At 34.8% G+C, this 21,178-nt stretch overlaps 1 protein-coding gene across 4 annotated transcripts in view; it reads right to left on the bottom strand.

Moving 5' to 3' along the window:
• LOC106884418 (activating signal cointegrator 1 complex subunit 3) overlaps positions 1–21,178 on the bottom strand; it is a 493,492-nt gene that overhangs the window by 407,233 nt on the left and 65,081 nt on the right. For all 4 annotated transcript variants that reach the window (XM_014935791.2, XM_052972249.1, XM_014935790.2 and 1 more), the window contains 2 exons: positions 20,532–20,698; positions 2,048–2,193 (listed from right to left, as the gene is read on the bottom strand). In XM_014935791.2, coding sequence (XP_014791277.1) covers positions 2,048–2,193; positions 20,532–20,698 — 313 coding nt within the window. The remainder of the gene's footprint in view (positions 1–2,047; positions 2,194–20,531; positions 20,699–21,178) is intronic.

Raw genomic sequence — 21,178 nt, 5'->3', positions numbered from 1 at the left:
GAGCTGACTGTAGCAAATGATGGAGTAAAATATAGGAGAGGCTTGGGGAGGGGGAGTTGCAGTCAATATATGATGACATTGAGGGTGATAGCAGATAAATGAAGTGTTAATGGTGAGGAACAAAAGAAAAAGAGAGAAGGCATAGAAAGGTGGTGATTGGTGGAGACAATAGGTAGGGGAAGATAATGAGAAATGAAAGTGGTTCAGGGTGGGGAAAAGGAGGCAGCTGAGAAAGCTGTCGGATGTAGTACGTGCCTACTCTGCTTTCAGGTGATAGAGAAGTGATAGATGTTAGGGGGATGAAATGTGGTGTGTATGTATATGTGTGTGTGTGTTTATGTCTTCTTGCCATGATACTGTGTGACAGTTGTGAACAAGTGTCACTGTCATGCAAGCAATGTCCTCCATTTCCAGTCTTCTGTAAAAATATGTCTGGTCATGAGAAAATATTACCTTACTTGGGAACAGGTGAGGGTTGGCAACAGAATGGATATCCAACCATAGAAAACCTGCTTCGGCAAATTCTGTCCAACCCATGCAAGCATGGAAAAGTGGATATGAGGACAATAATGATAGGTGTGATGACAGCAACAACATAATTGACTCCCTCACATATATTTTTATTTAAGAAAAGCCAAAATAGTTACAATGTTTAAAGCTAATTAAGCATTACTGGGTACATGCTAACGCAGAAAGACAGATGGTAAAATTGATAGGGCATCATACGGCTAGCACAATAGTTTTTCTGTTTCTTTTCTGAATCCTAATGTTCCAATGGGATAGTGCTTCCAATTTCCATAGCATTTAGTAGATAAAAAACAAAACTCTCCCTGGATAAGACACCTGATCCATCTTAGTCCAACACAATACTCACAAATTCCCCTATTCCATTGCTTACCAAATACACTAAGTTACACCCTACTTAGTGCTAGAACTTAGTGTTTTCACCATGGACACAGAAATGTGCTAGTAATAAAATACACACAAACAACCACTCAGTTGTTTATGTTGTACCCTATTGATCTAGCCACCCATCAATACACACATTCACTAAATTATTAACAATTTGCATCCTACCATAAAGCACTAGCCTGTAAGTCTTAACAGCCTTGTCAACTTTGCTGTAAATCGTTACCACAGATGTTACATTTCACTCAACATTTCAAGCAACATATGCATTGATCAATTCAAGTTTCTTTGAGGAAGAAAAGAAGGGTGGGTGGGTGAATGTGTGGATGGTAGGGAGGGGGATAGACAGACATGTATTCTATGCTGATTAGCTCTAATGAAGACACATGTCAGTGGTGTTTTGACAAAAAATCATTCATGATATCTGCATTAATACAACCCTATGATAACAGTTAAAACATGAATGAGAAAAATTAATAATATACTTTCACTTTTATATTCTTCACAAATATTTTTGACTATCATAGCAAAAGTTTTACTGAGTGTAACCTGGTTTTTAGAATAGGTACTCTGTTTACCTGCATGTTGTATGAGGCACTGGGAATAGCACCTGACTGTAAAACTACTTCAGAGAGAGAACCATGATGAGACAAAATAAAGAAAACTGTCATGAAGCCAGCAAGGGTTTTTTTGTTGCCTTTTTTTTGTCTTCTAGACAAATTTAACTGGAGTGGCCAATATAGACATGTGCCAGTTGAGGTGTCTTGCTTTAGAGCAGATACATGGAGTTTAAGAAAGGGAAATGAAAGTTATAATATTCATTACATTTTCAGGGTACTACAACTGGGATTCAGAATATGCTAATATGTCCTGCTTTCTGCTTTTTAATATTTACACTAAAATAAGAGAGTATTCATGATGCTGTAATACAGTAAACAGCCTGGGTTTCTGTCCATTCACTTTTCATCATCATCAGAATGGTTGAGTGCTCAAGAAGTAATTATCACCTGTCTGTTCTATTTTTTAATTAAAGAATACAAAAAAAACTGATTTGAAAATATTTACATCGGAAAATTTGTGCAGTATTAGAAAGTAATGGGATTATTATTGTAAGTAATAATTTATGTACAATCCTTACTTGTTTGATTCCAAGCCAATCAGCAAGATCTCTAGCATTGGCTAATGCTGTAGACAAACCAACAATTCGAACATTTCTTTCTGTGTGAGATGATATGAAGTTGGTTCGAGACACAATAACCTCCAAAACTGGGCCACGGTCATCACCTATGAAATAAAACAGCAACATCATAAAATTCCTTTCAATTTTACCTATTTCATGCTAAAAAGAAGTTGATAAACCAATTAAAAGTGATTGAAATGTCAAATTCATCTTTATACTTTCTATGTATCTTCAGTACCTTATGTGTACATATAAACAATGTGTCTGGTGAAGACTGAACATATAAAATTTTACTGTAACTAACAGCATTTTGACCTCATTATCCACAATGCCACAGGACAAGAATGTGTCGATTTTAAAGCCATCTAAGCCTATTTCAGAAATGGCAGCCATATTGACCTGGTAAATGGCTTGAGATTATGTAGGGAGAAGCACAATCAAACATTAATAAACCAAAATGAGAATCATTGTGACTACATTTGAAGTGAAATCAAAGACAAATATTTAGTTAGTGTCATTGTAAACCTTTCTCCATTTTGATCACACTACCAGTTAACTATATCATTATTTGCTGCATAAATTTCCCTTCAGCAATCAAATTTCTAAAGTTCAAAATAAATATCACATTACAATTGTTTGCTTTGTAACTGACTGTACAAAACATTATTCCTTGGAATGGTATATTTATCAAAAAGAGAAAAAAAGTTAGAAGATTGCTGGCATTAAGCACAACCTATAAGGGTATTATGCTGTTTTAACAACCTGCTTCCCATGATTCTATCCCCTACATAGCACAATTTACATACCGTTATAATGAGGTAATAATTCACATATCTTGACAATAACTTTATGTTGTCCTTTTTTTTTTTTCATTTTTTAGCATTTTATTTCTCTTTTGATTCTAACTGGATTTCAAAGGTTTTGTAAATTTGCATGAATTTTGCAAATTAACAATTGGAAGCTATTTTTAATAATGAACCATGCCAATTTTTTCTTCCTCTTTAAGGAGGGGGCCATTAATGAGGATAATTAAAAGCACAAAGCAATGTTACAATTTCACAAATGATGTGCTAACAGTGTAATAATGAGCCACATGAAGCAATTATTAAGAAGGCATTTACATTTCACTGTTAGTGATTTTGGGTTAATTTGTCCAGAATCAGAATATAAGATCAGTGACTTTTTTTTTTATATTTTAGTATTTAATATTGAAGTAAAATACAATGACTAATGAAGCAATCTATTGTGATAACCTTTATCTAATTCTCTCAAACTATGCAATATTGTATTGCATACATAATTTAATATACAAGACATATCAGTATTATACAAGATATTTATGACTGCTGATTGTTGTACTATAAGGAATCTTTAATTTAATAAAGTCAGAACAAAAATTTTATTCAACCAAAACTTATTTCAGAGTGACTGTAAATAAACTACTTTATTTCTTTAGTGTATAAACTTTTATTTGGCTATAAACATTGCTATTTTCAAAACTTTTTTTTTTTTTTTTTTGAAACTAACCTAATTCTTTACTCTGGTTTCAGAAAACTTTGACTAATAATTATTGATCATTCAACTACATTTCGACATTTCTGTTATGTTTTTACTTCAGACAAATAAAAAGATGTAATGGATTTTGCTTTCCTTTTCTCCCACCCACCTTTTTTTTTTGAAATATTTAAGTGTCTAAGATGATTTGTTAATAAAATTATAATTATTCGCACTATTAACCATATCTGCAGAGATGAAAAGCTTTTTCAATATTTACATATACACCATAGATGTAAATATTAAAATATCTTTCATCTCTGAAGATGAGATTAATAACCTAACTAAATTATAATCCTATCATTTTTTAAAAATCCCTCTCTACTTTTTTCACAACATAATGATATTTATAAAGTGGTAACATTTATTTTAGTTATCAGAAAAAGGAAAAATAAAGTTATCACCTTTCTTTCTCCTAAAAGTCACAGTCTATTTCAAAATTTTAGCATTATGAAAAATAGGGATCCTTATGAAAGAAAGTGTAACTGATGTGATGCCTGATGCTTTGCTCTAAGACATTAGTGAAATCAGTCAATTGGGTTACAAACTCGACTAATTTTTATATATATGAACTATATTAAACACACAATTTAGCAATTTTTTATTAAGAGTTTTTCATATTTCTTTATTAGTCATTGTTGTTTAGCTTGGAATAATAGCATTCTCAAGCCTTTTAGCATTTCAAGATTTTTTTAGTCTCATCATCAGAATGAACTGATGGTAATAATGGCATGTTGCTTAATTTTATCAGTTATAACAGTCTCCCCAGGACCTTCTGTGACCTACTGCAAAGTACAACAACAACATCTATTATCACCATCACTTCATTCTCATAATGAAAACCAAGGTCTTGAACTATCAATGGGCTAAAGGATTTAGGAGGACAACTGGTCCAAACTAATCATAAAGGATTAATTAAAGAAATATTAAAAATCATGAATAATAAAAGTCTAAACCCAAATATATTAATGTCTTTAATATGACATATTTGAAAACAAAAAAGCTGTTCTATATGTTTTCAACACATATACTATAAATTACTAAGTTAGGGTCATAGCCCAATTAATTAGGGAGAGAGTTAGTGTAGATGCAGTTTGGGTTTGTGCCAGGGAGAAGCACCAGTGATGCTATATTTCTGGTAAGACAGCTGCAGGAGAAATTCCTAGCCAAAATAAACCTCTGTACTTGGCTTTTGTTGACACGGAGAAATCATTTGACAGAGACCTCAATCTCTTGTCTGGTGGTCAATGCAGAAACTAGGGTAGATGAGTGGTTGGTGAGACCTGTACAAACCATGTACAGAGATGCTGTCAGTAAGGTGAGGGTTAGCAAGGAGTATAAAGAAGAATTCCGGGTAGAAGTAGGGGTTCACCAAGGATCAGTCCTCAGCCCCCTCTTATTCATCATAGTCCTCCAGGCAATAACAAAGGAATTCAAAACAGGCTGCTCCTGGGAGCTCCTCTATGCTGATGGCCTTGCTCTAATAGCTGAGTCACTACTAGAACTAGAGAAGAAGTTTAGGGTGTGGAAGCAAGGTCTAGAATCAAAGGGTCTTAGAGTCAATCTAGCGAAAACCAAAGTCTTAATAAGTAGGAAGACAGACAAATCACAAATCCCTTCAGGTAGATGGCCCTGCTTGATCTGTAAAAAAGCTATAGGTAGAAACTCCATAAGATGTATCCAGTGTAAGCTATAGACACATAAGAAGTGCAGCAATATCAAAGGAAGATAGTTTTTGTGTGTGGCAGATGCACAGGGGAGTAAACACTGAAGATGTACAGGAAACAGATTTCATCACTTGCCATGGGGAAAAACTAGAAGTGGTTGATAGCTTCCATTACCTAGGTGACCAAGTCAGTAATGGGGATGGATGCTCTGAGAGCATAGCTGCTAGAATAAGAATAGCCTGGGCAAAGTTCAGAGAGCTCCTACCTCTGTTGGTAACAAAGGGCCTCTCACTCACTGTATGATACATGTGTGCAAACAGCTATGCTACATGGCAGTGAAACATGGGCCATGACTGCTGAGGACATGCGTAGGCTTGAAAAGAATGAAGCTAGTATGCCCCGCTGGATATGTAATGTGTATGTGTACATACACAATAGAATGTAAGTGCTCTGAGAGAAAAGTTGGACATAAACATCAGATGTGGTGTGCAAGAGAGATGACTGCTGGTATGGTCATGTGTTGCATTTGGATGAGGACAGCTGTATGAAGAAGTGTCACACCCTAACAGTGGAGGGGACCTGTGGAAGAGGCAGACCCAGGAAGACATGAGATGAGGTGGTGAAGCACAACCTTCGGATGCTGGGCCTCACAGAAGCATTGATAAGCAGCCGAGACCTTTGGAGATATGCTGTACTTGAGAAGACCCGGCAAGCCAAGTGAGATTGAAGCCATGGCCAATGACAGTGTCGCATGACTGGCCCGTTTAAAAGTACCCTTCAATCGTCAGGCAATATACTGAGTCTTAGAAGACCTGTTGAGTCAAATTAAATCATAGTCGTAGCCAATGCTAGTGCCACCTGACTGGCACCCACACTGGTGGTGTGTAAAAAGCACCATTTGAGCATGACCGATGCCAGTGTTGCCTGACTGGCCCCCATGCTGGTGGCACGTAAAAAGCACCCACTACACTCTTGGAGTGGTTGACGTTAGGAAGAGCATCCAGCTGTAGAAATCCTGTCAGATTAGATTGGAGCCTGGTGCAGCCTCCTGGCTTGCCAATCCTCAGTCAAACCACCCAACCCACGTCAGCATGGAAAGCAGATGTTAAAAGATGATGATGATGAGTCATAGAGGAGAGGTAATAACTGAGATCTTTAAAGGCACTCTCAAACTGGTAAGATAATAAAGTTGATGTTCAGTCAGAACATTTGCAAGCCAAGTCTAAAGTAAAAGCAACACAGTCAAAACACAAAACTCTGTTTTGAATGCATACATACAGAGAATGCTGCTAAGGGCACCTAAAGATCAGATGGTGGTGTCTAACAATAACTAGATTAATAAATCTCTAATTGTTAAGGAAAGTATGTGCAACTGGATAGTGCAAACACATAATTATGGGCCAATGGAGAGGGTAGTTTTTCAATCATCATCATCGTCTTAATAAATGCTCATGTCAACAGTTCTATTTTGTCAGTCTTTGACATTATTCCAGTAAATACTATTGTAAATTATTCATGAAGGTTATATTTCTCTGTACTAAAATCTATGTTTTGCTTTATAAAACAATGAATAAAAATGTTATAGAAAAATGAATAAAAGAAAAGAACTTGTTTTTTTTGGGCTAAAAGCCAGTAGCTTTCTTTAAAACATAAATACTAGACAACATTGTAAATGTGGAGCAAACCATAAATAAATAAAAACAGCATTATATTTAACTTCTGGATATTAAATCCAGACATGCCAGGTTAGATTTACACCTCTTGATTCTGTGATGAAAATCTGCCAGTATTTCTGACCCTATTGTATACTATTATATAACTGATACCAGCACAACCTTGAATCAGCTACCGAAGCAGAAGCTATCAATTTACTAAGACTATGCAATTTCCCATTAGATAACAAAAATCAATAGACTACATAGGTATTAATTAAGGGATAAGAAAATTAAGACAGCTATTCTCAAACAAATGGCAACACCTTTTAAGAACAACAATAGATCATTAAACAAATATGTAAACAAATCAATTTATTATGTAGATATATAAATATTGACTGTTGTACACATGCATTTCAGTAATATATGGAGATGATAATAAGTAGGTAGTTTTATGGGAGTTGAAATACTGTTCCCATATGGGTGGGGATGACTAGGTATGATAAATAAAAGCTGATAGTCAATCATTATCATTATCTAATAATGTATATGTGTCAGTGTAGGTTCTTTAGAATATAAAATTTAGTTGGGGTTATTATTGTTAGCTTCCACATTGTCTAAATTTTAATCTTACAATTATATAATAACCTTTTTTTACTGCTTTCAATCAATGGGACAAAGGCTTTGCTGGGACTCTGCCTCCTAGTGTTTCAATCAATTATATTAATTTCAATACTTAAACTTAATTCCACACTCATTCTATTGATATCTATTTATCAAACGTCTAAGTTTACTAAAATTACATCCCCAGAGAGTTACCTCACTTTCTTCATTAACTATGGTTTCAAATTTTGGCACAAGGCCAGCAATTTCAGGGCAGGGGTTAAGTTGATTACATCAACCCCAGTGCTCAACTGGTACTTATTTTATCAACCCTGAAAGGATGAAAGGCAAAGTGGACCTCAGTGAAATCTGAACTCAGAATGTAAAGCAGGACAAAATGCCACTATACATTTTGTTCAGCATGCTAACAATTCTGCCAGCTCACTGCCTTTTACTTCTGACAAGAAGTTGCTTACTCCACTGTAAACAAATACATACTTGCATCATCATCGTTTAACGTCCGCTTTCCATGCTAGCATGGGTTGGACGATTTGACTGAGGACTGGTGAAACCAGATGGCAACACCAGGCTCCAATCTAATTTGGCAGAGTGTCTACAGCTGGATGCCCTTCCTAACGCCAACCACTCAAATACATATTTATCTAATAGGCTTCTGCACAGTTCTAGCTACCATGTTTCACTCACATGACACAGGCCAACTTAAGGCTAAGGTTAGAAGACAATGCAATGAAATCAAACCAGAAATAACTTGGTTGCAAAACAAAGTTCTTGACTACACAGTTATGTCTGTGTCCATTACAATGTGAATAAATAATCCATTCCATATGAGAGTATCTGCAAATAATTTTGCAGTATTGTTTGATAGATTATTGGGTGGCAGCAGTTGTGTGTGCTTATGTGTGTATCAGCACTGAAGATTTCCTTGTTATCACCTAAGATACCTGACAACTATTGTTTTGTTACATAATGTTCAATCAATACTGAGATATAAAGAGTAAATGAAGTGAGAACTCACAGGCATGACAGATTGAACATAATTTCTACATTAACAAAAAGCTTGATCTATACTCGTCTTGCCACACACAAATTCATAAATCAGGAAACCCGTTCTCAATATGCACACACACACACACAATAGCCATTTATAGTGCCAAAATTAAAATATTGAAACTAACAAATGATTTAGATAAGCTGAGAGAATAGTTGTAGCCCAATCCATGCAGTAAGTGTAACTCCATGTCCAAATAACCACTGGCAACATCTAAACATCTACAACACAACAGAACAATACTATAACAGCAAATGAGTCAATGCCAGAGCATTTTCATGGTTGCTTGAATGGCTAGAAATAACAGCTAAATCTTGTTGAAAGATACTCCAGTGCAGAGATGTCCAACCTTTTTACCTAGTGGGCTAAATTATAAATTTAAGTATATTCACCAGTACTTAGATATAAGCTTTTAAAAAGATCAAAATATAGTGAAAAAAATTTTTTAATAACAAATATAAATACAAAATAATGTGCTATTGACAGTAAAAATGAAATTACACTTATATAAAATCAATGTGATTATTGGCATTGCTTTCCTTTTATGATATTCTCAAAATCTGCTTTTATGGTACTATTCTTTACTCTAAGCATGTTAGTTAAATGGCAATAACTCAGCCTATTTCTTTCAGCAGTTTTTATGTTTTTCATACACAAAAAGAATTGTTCACAGTATATACTACTCCACATGCACAATAATTTTCTATCTAAATTGGCAATTTGATCAAATTCATTGAAAAAATGCAATTTCTTGTAAAAGTCAAAACGGGCATGTTCTCAATGATAAGTCTTCAAAACTTCTTTACTTTGAAGCTCAATGAGTTCTATCTTGTATGTGGTTGGTGCTTCCACATACGTAAATAAAAATGGATCACTCAACAATTTTAGTTCAGTTTCTATCTTTCTGAAGTTAGAAAATCTAGTTGTAAAATCTTCTAAACAAAGCTTCACTTAATTTAGTGTATTTTTCAAAATTTACAAGAAATTCTTCTTGTCTTTTAGATAAATTCTGAAAATGTACAATTTCTCCACCCTTCAACTATATTATGAAAAGATCTAATTTCTTAGTAAAACGTGTTATTTGCTCAAGCATTGAACAAAATACTGGTCTTTTCCTTGTAAATGCAAATTAAGTTCAGCTAACATTTCAGTGATATCTACTGAGAAGGACAGATCATTCAACCACTCTTCATATGCTAAAAAAATCAACATTTTGCTTTTTGTTTTGCATGAACTGTTGTATTTCAGGCAATAATAATTGAAATATATTCAAAGTTGCTGCTTCACTGAACCATCTGACTTTTGAGAAGTATATAACGTCTTCATACACACTGCAAACTTCTACCAAGTATGCTTTGAATGAACGATGGTTCAAGCCCTGAGATCTGATAAAATTAACAACATTCCCAATATCTGTCATCACATGTTTCATATTTAATTTTTGAGCACATAATTGCTGTTGATGAATCAAGCAATGATAGCTAAGTATATCATGATCAACCATTTCTTTGAATAATGTAATAAACCCATTATTTTTACCAGTTAATGCAGAAGCACCATCAGTTGTAACTGAATTATTTTTACTTCTATCAACATTGAACTTTTCTAATGATAAATTAACATGCTCAATTATGTCCCTGCCAGTTGTTGTACCCTTCACATGACACACGTCCAACATTTTTCAATGATATTAAAGTGACATCAATTCCTCTGATGAAAATAACCAATTGTGCAGTGTCACTTTGAACAGCACTTTCGTCCAATGCTATACTGTAATGAACACATTTAGATAATTGAGTCTGCAATGTATCCACAATACTGTCAGCTAAGTCACTAATTCTACCAATTGTCTGATGCGAAAGACTTCTTTCATAGAATAAGTTTACCTTCTCGGGACAACATTCATGGAAAGCAATTACAATACATTCTTTTATTAATTCGTCATTTATCAGTGGCTTACCCTTCTGAGCCAATTTTTCAGCTATTAAATAACTAACTTTTGTATATGTACCGATTTTTAAAAATTGTTTTGTTTTGAACTAAGCTTCTTCAATTCATCTATTTTTATTTCACTTCTTTCTCTGTTTAATTCATTATATTGTGACTCATGTTTGGCAGCATAGTGACAATATTATATTCCTTGCGTACAGCAATGTTATCATTACATATGAGGCAGATAATATTATTGCATGTTTTAGTTATGAAATATTTTTCTGTCCATAGGATATTGAATTTTCTTTTTTCCTCTGTTATTTTTCTCTTTTTAGTATCAGATGCCATGATCAAATAATAGGCTATTAAAATTAACAATTAAAATTATTACGTAATGATGCTGATATTAATATTCTAGAAATCAAAAACAAATAAAGAATAAATAGATTCTTCCACATAAAGCATTAGCATTAGGCTTAGCCTAGACTAGAAACACTGAAGTCACTATCACTTGACATTGTAAACAAGGTTAGGAAATAAAATAATCAATATTCTTTTCTACTCTAAGCACAAGGCCCGAAATTTTGGGGGAGGGGGTCAGTCGATTAGATCAACCCCAGTATGCAACTGGTACTTAATTTATCGACCCTGAAAGGATGAAAGGTGAAGTCGATCTTGGCAGAATTTGAACTCGGAACATCAAGACAAACAAAATACCGCAAAGCATTTTGTCTGGCGTGCTAATGTTTCTGCCAGCTTGCTGCCTTATAACACAATCAATATTGATCCGACTACAAAAGATTTGCAACTGAAACAATGGCTGTTAATTATGTATCAACAAGGTTGATTCTACAGTGTAGAGTTAGCTATTCTGTCATAAATCCCATGACCTCCCTCACTTTACCCCCCTTTATTGAGGTTTCCATTGGTCTGTTCAAAATAGCATACTCTGAGAATAATTTTCTCATCATACATTATCAAAGTAAATGAAAATATAACTAGAAAATAAAACAGAATTAGAATTTGAATCACCAGAGGGCTGCATGAACATATTAAATGGGCTGCAATGCAACCCGTGGGCTGGACATCCCTGCTCTAGCGTCTTGAATAATGAAGTGATACAATGGATAATGTAGTCCTAGATATGTATTATAAGACAAATTAGTGTAATGCTTCTCTATCTCCTCTCCTCACCGTTACGGCCTGGCCTCCCAAATATCAGACTAAACACTTTCAACAAACTGCATCACTTCTGAACTTCCCTCTTGCCCATGTTTTCATTTCAATTTTGAATTGTAGGAATACTAAATGAATATTAATTTCATTTTTATTTAACTAGTTGTACATTGGGCAGCCTGGAAAGACAAAGCACTGTTTCTTCTCCTCTACAAAAAGAATGAAAGATAAGTAACCAGATAGGATGTATTCTATTTAATTGTTGGTATCTTCTGTACCTATCATTGTACAAAGACCACACAAAGTTATGAATGATATATAGTAATATATATGATATAAAGGTTAACACTACATGACGAAAACACCAGTTAATATAATTAACGAGACAATCACAATTATTTCATATTACATGTCCATTTGCTGTAATTAACTTAAATGATGTTATAAATACTTTGGTATGCATATGAAATTCAGCAAAGAGGAGAGAGACATTAAGGGTAACTAAATTACTAAGTAAGCACGTAATTGATTTAGTAGTGGAGGTGTGGGTGTATAGTTAAGAAGTTTCTTTCTCAACCATGTGGTCTTAGATTCAACCCCACTGTGCAACACCTTGAGCAAGTGTCTTCTATAGCACCAGGCCAACCAAAGCCTTGCAAACAGATTTGGAAGACAGAAATTGAAAGAAACCTATTGTGATGTGTACGTGTGTAACCTTGTCTTGATATCATGTGATGGTTGTAAAATGAGAATCACCATTACACAATTGAGCTTTCCATTTCCATTCTTCCATGAAAAATATGTCTGGCCATGAAGAAATATTACCTTGCTTGAAAACAAGTAAGGGTTGGGGACAGGTATAAATGTGTATGAGCAAGAATGTACATGGGAGTGCTGAAAAGTATCTGGCTTTGGGTAAAAGAAAATATAGGAGGATCAGTTAATTATGATTTTATTCAACATATTCCCCTCTCAGATTCACACTTATTGCAGCAGTCTTTCAGTTTTTCTAAGTCCTCTAAAAGAACTCAGAAGGTTGGGCCTCCAACCAGGCCTTTCACAATACCCTTAAAGCCAGGAACTTTTCAGCACCATCTCCTATATATGTGTATAAGTAAGAGAGTATATATGTATATGTGTTAGTGTGTGTTCATCACATGCTAGTTGTAAACAAACATTACCGTCATACAAAAATGTTATTCATTTGCAATCATCAGTAAAATCATAGCAGCCATTGTATTGTTCATGTTTGAAGGATGAGGGAAATATTATTTTGCTTGGTAACAGGCAAAGGTTAGTGTCAAAAAGAGCATCTGGCTATAGACATCTACCTCAATGAATTTCATCCGACCAATACAAACATGGAAAAACAGACATGATGATGATGATGATGATTCAAATCACATTGCTATCAACTAGAAAAAGCAAGCAAAGCACATATGCCTGCAGAAACCATAATAAAGACCTGTGCATTTGGTAGAATGTATGGCAAATGAAAAAAAATTATGCCTAAAATTATAGTTATCTGGAATGAAATGTTTTTGTTCATACCAAACCATCCAATTTTATCCATACATTATGTTTGTAATGTATATAATTATTTACTTCAAAACCAATTACATGTTGAATGTGGAAAGGCTTTAAGTAGTAACAGCTTAAATTCAGACCTACTTTCTAATGACAGTCACAGTTTCAAGGCATGTTCATGAAATATCAAAATGCCACTTTTTTGTGAAACTGAACTAATAAGATGGGTTGAATAAAGAAATGTTGCTTGGTTTGTCAGATTTGCTTATGTTTATACCCAATTTTATTAAAGTAGCATTGAAGAAGAATTATTAATCTGTCACTCTACGAAGAATCATGCTACAGGGGAAGCAATATTTAATTTAACTCATTTATGGTGGGAGGGAGGGGATCAATTTCAAACTGTGATAGGAGAAATTTTTGATTCTGTTGCAAGAATATAAAAAAAAAAAATCAGAATGTTGAATGGATTCATAGTTGCTGTAATTGTCAAGCAATTCATAATTGCTGATTGTATGTCTCAAGATCTGAAATTAATAGTAAAAGATACTGCAATTTTATTAACTCAAACCACTAAATGCAGAGATTTTATTACTATATGAAATACACTAGCTATCATGAGAAAAAGTGTTGGCACAGTTTTTTCTTTTTCAAACCAAAGAAACTGGCCTGTTTTTATCTGAATATTTTTTGAGCATTTAATGAAGCTAAAATATCAATGTTTGATAGAAAAACATTACCTATCTTGCTAATATATTTACTTGAATCTTATTTCTGATATTTTAATGTATTTGAGATTAATCTTGCAATGCAAGCTATCAGTATTATATGTTTAGAAGTCCAAAGTAAAATAAATGCAAGTTCTTTTTTAATCTAAAATATACTCTCTTTCATTTTCTACAATGCTCTTCCAAAATTCACTTGTCTGTGATGAAAAATACTCCTCCAGTATTGCTCTGACCTCGTCTACAGAATTCATATTTTTTCTGTTCAAATGATTTTGAAGACTGCGGAATAAATGATAATCAGATGGGGCAATGTCTGGCGAATATGGTGGGTGGGGCATCGTTTCTCATTCAAACTGCTCCAGCCTTTGAAATGTCATCCTTGCTGTATGTGGCCGAGTATCATCCTGATAGAACACCTTTTGTCTGGAAACAAAAGACGGTAATTTTGCTTCTAGTGCTGACTTAAGCTGCTCAAGCTGTTTGGTTTGGGTTCAAAAGTTCAGAGAGGACTAAATCTTTCATATCCCTCCAAACAGAAAACAACAACTTATGTGGATGAAAACCTTCTTTAGCTTGAGGTATCGGTGTTTTTCCTTTCCCTACCAACTGTCTTCGGCGCTTGACATTTTTATAAAGAACCCATTTCTTGTCACCAGTCACTATTCGGTCCAAAAAAGGGTTAATTTGTGAGACATGACAACAAAGAAGTGCACACATTCCCTCTCTGCACGTGATTAGACTCAGAAAGTTGGTGGGGGAACCCACTGACCCAATTTGCTGACATTTCCGATGGTGTCGATGAATGGCTGAATGACCAAATCCAAGCCTTTCTGCTAGTTATAATTGGATTTTGTTCCACCAGGGTTTGCAGAACATCCTTGCCAAGCTCTACAGATCTTCCAGGATGAGGCTCGTCTTCTAGTTTGTAGTTTCCAGCTTGGAATTTCTGGAACCACCATTGACACTGGCTTACACTTACTGTCTGATCCTCATATACTGCATTAATATTCCTTGCACTTTCTGTTGCGTTGTTGCCTTTATTGAACTCATAGAATAAAATATGCCAAATATGCTCCTATGTCACTTCCATTATAGCTTTGAAAAAATAACTGTTAAAATTGAACTGCACTCTTGCACTAGGAGAAAGTACAAGGTAAAATTACTACCTGCTTTTATAGCAAGTTGATGCAGGTAGTTTATACCGTCCCCCTCTGACTTTTAGTTCATGCAATTGAAAAAGCTGCATTATTTTGGGGATGTCCCAATATTTATTTTTTGGAATGACATTAAAGAGTAGGAGTGAAAGGCCAAATCTGGCCAGTTTAAACATAAAACAGGTTGAATATTTTAGCCAGACATGGCTGGTTTAAATGTTTAAGTGTTAAGTGAAAGCTAAAATTCTGAGATGACTTTGTCGCTAAGCTTGATATTGAAGGTTTTGAAAACATTGGATCTTTGTTTGCTGTCAAACACAATCTGCTGTAACAAAGATGCAGAAGATTCAATAATGCACCATGTGTTCAATATGTTTAGATCAATAACAAAGTAGTTTCCACTTGAAAGCTAACTTTGGACTGAAAACCCATTTGCAGACTTGTTTAAACTTAAGCAATCTTTCACAATAAGAAAAAGAAGGAACAGCAAAAAAATACCTTAAAAATCAAAATTTCACCATGTGAGAATTGACACAATTTTGTAATGTTTTATGAATGGAGAATCCTGATGGAAGCACAACAGCTTTAAAAGTGTCAATGTGATTTCAAACTACATACTTATTCAAAAGAATTTTTCACTGAATTCAATAATAAGTCTAGAAATATACTAAATATATAGAAAGTACAGTTACAAGACTATTGAGAGGAAGGACTTATCAAACTGGGGGACCAAACCTAAATGTTTGCAAAAAAATAGACTCTGCTAAAAGTATCTAAGGGACAAGAGGTAGTATTAAAAGGAATGGTAGATTAGGTTTAACATCCAACAAGATTGTACAGAAAAGAAAAATAAGCAAATAAGCTTATAGTTGTTAAAACTATGTGGATCAAAAACTATTTGACTGATTCAGTTATGACTACTAGGTCATCATCATGCAAGACTTCCCACAGACAACCATTATTTAATGCCTCAATATATAGCCCAGAGAACTATAATAAACAGGTCAGAGTTGAGGACCAGTCACTAATGGACATCAACTTATACACTAGATTTGTTACCGAATTCATTGCTAAATCTCATCTTGCAGACATTATCCCTGCACATGGCCTACACTGTTCTTCAAACACATTTCTAAGTCACTACCTAGCGACAAATCACAGAAACCTGTTAAAGACATTATTCAAGTCAATGTATGCTAAGTGTCATGGTTTGCTCTAAACTAAGAACTTGTGTAAAGTGATTTAAAATAGGGTATCAAGCTCTAATTGTGGAGAGAACATGTGGAAGGGGTTGACCCAGGAAGATGTGGAACTAAGTGGTGAGAAAGGATCTTCAGACATCGGACCTCAGAGAAGAGATAACAAGGGGCCAAGACATCTGGTAGTTTGCTGTGTTTGAGAAGACATATGAAGCTAAGTAAAATCATAGCTGTCCATGCATGCAGGCATGTCCTCTACATCCCTCCCTCAGGCGAGAGATCCTAGTCTTGAGAGATCTTAGTCTTGAGGGATCATGGGTGCTAGTACCACATTGTTATGAATTATATCCTATCATTAATTCCTTTCTACAATAGTAAATAATAGTTAAAAATATAGATATCTTATTTTGTATTGAGTACGAAAATGCGGCATATTGTCGAATGACGTTGATAGATGCACACTGTTTTTACCTAATATAAATCAAAGTGTCTTAATCATTGGACAGCTGTGATTAATGGATTAGATGGCAAGCAGAGATAAAAGCCTCCTTTGAACTGGTTTATGACACACATAAAAGCACCCGTGCCAGTACCACATAAAAGTGCCCAGGTCGGTACCACATAAAAGCACCCATGCTGGTACTGGTGCCACATAAATGCACCCATTACATTCTGTAAAGTGGTTGGTATTAGAAAAGACATCCAGTGGTAGAGACCATGCCAAAACAGACAAATAGAGCCTGGGTAGCTCTCCAGCAGGCCAACTCCTGTCAAACCATCCAACCTACGTTAGTATAGAGAACATATGTTAAAAGATGGTGATGGTGATGATGATCATGATATCAGTGCTACCCTGCCTTGGTACAAATGCAAACTGCATCTAATCTACACTAATTTCCTTTCCAATATGTTATAACTTTCTGCTATTTTCATAACTTTGTCCATTAACTTGATGACTCTGTAGTTGCTTCATAGTTATTGCTCTTTTAGATAAGCTAACTTTATTGTAGCTTCCAAGGTCCATATATATTCCTGCACATGTTTTATAACAGTGTTTGTTCAGCAAATCCAACTTCTAAGAAGGGTTGCCTTCTCTATGGCAGAGCAGCTTTGTCTTTCCATAGTTTTAGAAGAGGGAGGGTGTGGCTTCAACAACTAGAGTACATTGAATGGACACCTGAAACTGCTGACAATAAAGGCTGTTTCAACAATCTGATGGAAGAGGTGGCCAGGCTACAAAATGAGAGGTGGAAGAGCACGGTAGCAGTCCGATAAAGAATGACTCCATGATCTGATGTAAGGAAGTAGCTATCACTACAAACTTAGGAGAATAGAAGTAATTTGATGTCACTGGGCATAAAAGTTGTCTCCAATGTGTAGGCAGATGTAGGGAAAGAGGAGTAGGGTGTACAGTCATCCTACCAAGTTGAAATGAGGTTTCCATGGTACTATGTGTAGAGAGGAAGTTTTCAGCAATTGTAGCTTGGTGACAGAAGTGGACAAGTGAGCATACTATATCAGAGTAAGTGATACAAATTTTTAATGCTCTAAAACTTAAGGCTGAGGTAGCAAAATGGCAGTCATTAGAATGTCTTGTAGGGAGTCTTTTGATATTTGTTCCAGCTTTCTGTGCACTGAATTCAAACCCGTGAAGTCAACTTTGCTTTTCAAGTTCCAAAGTTAATAAATAAAAAGCAAGGAAGTACTGGAAACAACAAAGTCAATTCTTTCTCTCCCACTTTATTAGCTACACTGAGCAGCAAAAGAGGCCATGAAAGAGGGAGAACTTACAGTAACTATCCCTCAGAAATGGACAATGGTTGAATAAGAGAGAAGGGTGCCAGTAAACTCCTTTCAAAAGAAAACTGATATACTACTGATTAATCCAAGGACAAACCAATGTGCAGTACAGTATGAAATGGAAAGAAACTTATGGACAAAAAATATTAACTTATTTTCATCACTTTTCTTGAGATATTATATTGTTACTTTGCACATACACTAAACATGATTGTTTAAACTACTACACAGTTTCCATTTTTTTCACTTCTGTCTTTTAGCATTGATTGTTGATCAGTTCCATCAATATCTTAACATCTGGTTCCATGTTTATGCAATACCTACTTTTCTATGATGGTTGAATAAATGATGCTTTCACTAACATTGATTACTTCCAGCCCAGGCCTAGTAGCCTTTATACTTCATTTTGTTGCTAAATTCTGTTACCTTATTCTTAAAAAATTATGCCATTCTTTTTTAACCTTTTTACCCTCAAAATATTTAGCTATTTTTGTTTGGACATGTGATTTCTGAGATCCAGGATTCAACAATCCAATCTTTTCTTTCAAATTTACTCACCTACTACAGTCCTTTGATAGCATACTAGGAACCAGAAAACATGCAGGAAGTGCTAAGATGACACAACCTTTAATTTGGTCTCTATGAGAGGTAACAAGAACAATTGTTTTGTGTCTATGTTAACTGATTTCCTATTATAATATATAATGATTTATAGGCACTTTGGCAGATAAAAAATTAGGAAGAAAAGAGTTGATGTAGGTAAGAAACATAAAAAGCAGTAGGCCAGTCATGATGTTGGATATTAGGAAAACACTGTTACATACAATATGTAACATTTAATAACTTGAAAAAAAAAAGGCCTTAAATAGTGGAGAACAAAACAGAGAGCTACAGAAAAATGGATTAAACATTCTGCTTATCTGCTGAACTTTTCAGCTGATGTGAGTGTATATCCAGTTAATGGTGCTAATGTTTAGCCCCAGATCAACCTTAATAGTGCAGAGAACACTGATCAAAAGCATTCTTCTCATATCTACCTTTTTTGTTTTTCATGCACATATAGCTTCTTTAGAATTATATCATCTCATTTGTCCATCTAATATCCCCTACTATCACCATTCTCTAGCGCTGTCATTCTCTCTCTCCTCCATGTCACATTCTACTGTCATCCATCACTCTCTCTTACCACTGCTTCTCTCTTACTACTACCCATTATTTGCTCTTTTATCACCATCCATTTTCACAATTAATTTTCAATCCTTCATTCTCTCTCTTATTAGCCTCTCCTCTGTCACTCTTTATTAACATATATCACTCTCCATTGCTTCCATTACTCCATCCTCCACCATTTAGTTTCCTCCATATTACTTTTTCTTCCCCCATCATACTGCAAATGTAGATGAAGCTTTTTTATTCAATCATCATCATCGTTTAACGTCCGCTTTCCATGCTAGCATGGAAAGCGGACGTTAAACGATGATGATGATTGAATAAAAAAGCTTCATCTACATTTGCAGTATGATGGGGGAAGAAAAAGTAATATGGAGGAAACTAAATGGTGGAGGATGGAGTACAATAACCAATATGTAGCTGGAATTCACTGCTTCTCTTTCATTACTCACTCTTGTTTCTATCTGCTTCTCCCATCATACCTATACTCTCTGTTCTGTCACCTTCTCAACCTGGTTCTCCGTTATCACTCTCTTCTGTTCACCCACTTAGTCACATTTGCCTTGAAAGAACATAAATAACCTACAGAAGGGAGGACTCTTTAATCTGACAGGGATTATCTCTCTCTTAATACTGGTACCAAGATGAAATGCACCTAATACATGTAAAAAGATTGACAAATGAATGCAGACAATATAGGGAAAGAAGACAGTCTAGGTTTGTCAAGAACATTACAACCTCTCTAATGCTGATGGTCCACATTATAATACATCCAGTACATTCTGTAAAAAGTACAGGAAGGGCATCTAGCAACAGGAACTATGCCAAAATAGAATGTATAAGCGAGATGTGGTCCTCCAGTTCATCTAGGAGAGTAGTAAGCTCAAACTGGACCATGACAACCCATCTAACCCATGCCAACATGGAAAGAAGGTATGAAATATTGATAATGAGTATATTGATCTGAGATACAAATAATTAACAAACTTAATAGGATTCTTCCAATAGTATGAATGCAACTGTATTGTTTTTAATTTGCTGAAAGGTGGGTGATAGTGGTAAATATCACCCATACCTTGCTACCACATCTTTCAATCTCACATATTCAATATAAAACTACAACCATTTTTGTAAATTGTCGTTGTATTGTACTAAATCTGTAGCTTATGTGGCAATAAAAGACGTAATTAAATATAAAAATAACTCACCAAGAAGATGAATTTCATCAATAACCAACAAAGCTACATCTTTGACATAAGTTCTTGTTTGCCAGCTTCGACTAACACCATCCCATTTCTCAGGTGTTGTCACAATAAGGTCAGCATTAGCAATTGATTTCATATCAGGAGTAAAATCTCCAGTTAATTCAACCACTCTGAAAAAAATGAAAAAAGGAAAATATTAGGAAAATATAAGGAAAAAATGAAAATATTAGATCTATTAATATAACTTCAGTTCTATTCTTCTTTAATAATTATACTGAGAAAGTCAATACTGATCATGACTTCTGAGACAGAATGTAATTCCATTTGACACAACTTCATCTTCTCCCTTTTCCAACTGGAGTAACTATTATCTCCCTTACAGCAAGACACATGTTGCTGACCCTCCATCATACTTTAGTTCACTGTTTTTCAACCGGGGTTCCGGGAGATAAGCTAATGCTAATTTCCTGATTGTAATATTACCATAAATGCACAACATATTATTGGCTATTGTAATATAGACATCATCCTATCTAACCTGTTATGTTATCAAAAAAATATAATTTAGTAATGTCTGTAATTTATGGACACCCTGTATTTTTTTCTTTGTTTTTACAGAGAAAAACCTTTACGTTGTATATATATATAAT

This window comes from Octopus bimaculoides, chromosome 1, assembly GCF_001194135.2.
Source record: "Octopus bimaculoides isolate UCB-OBI-ISO-001 chromosome 1, ASM119413v2, whole genome shotgun sequence".
Classification (NCBI taxonomy): Eukaryota; Metazoa; Mollusca; class Cephalopoda; order Octopoda; family Octopodidae; genus Octopus; species Octopus bimaculoides.
This window is presented reverse-complemented; position numbering and strand designations above follow the sequence as displayed.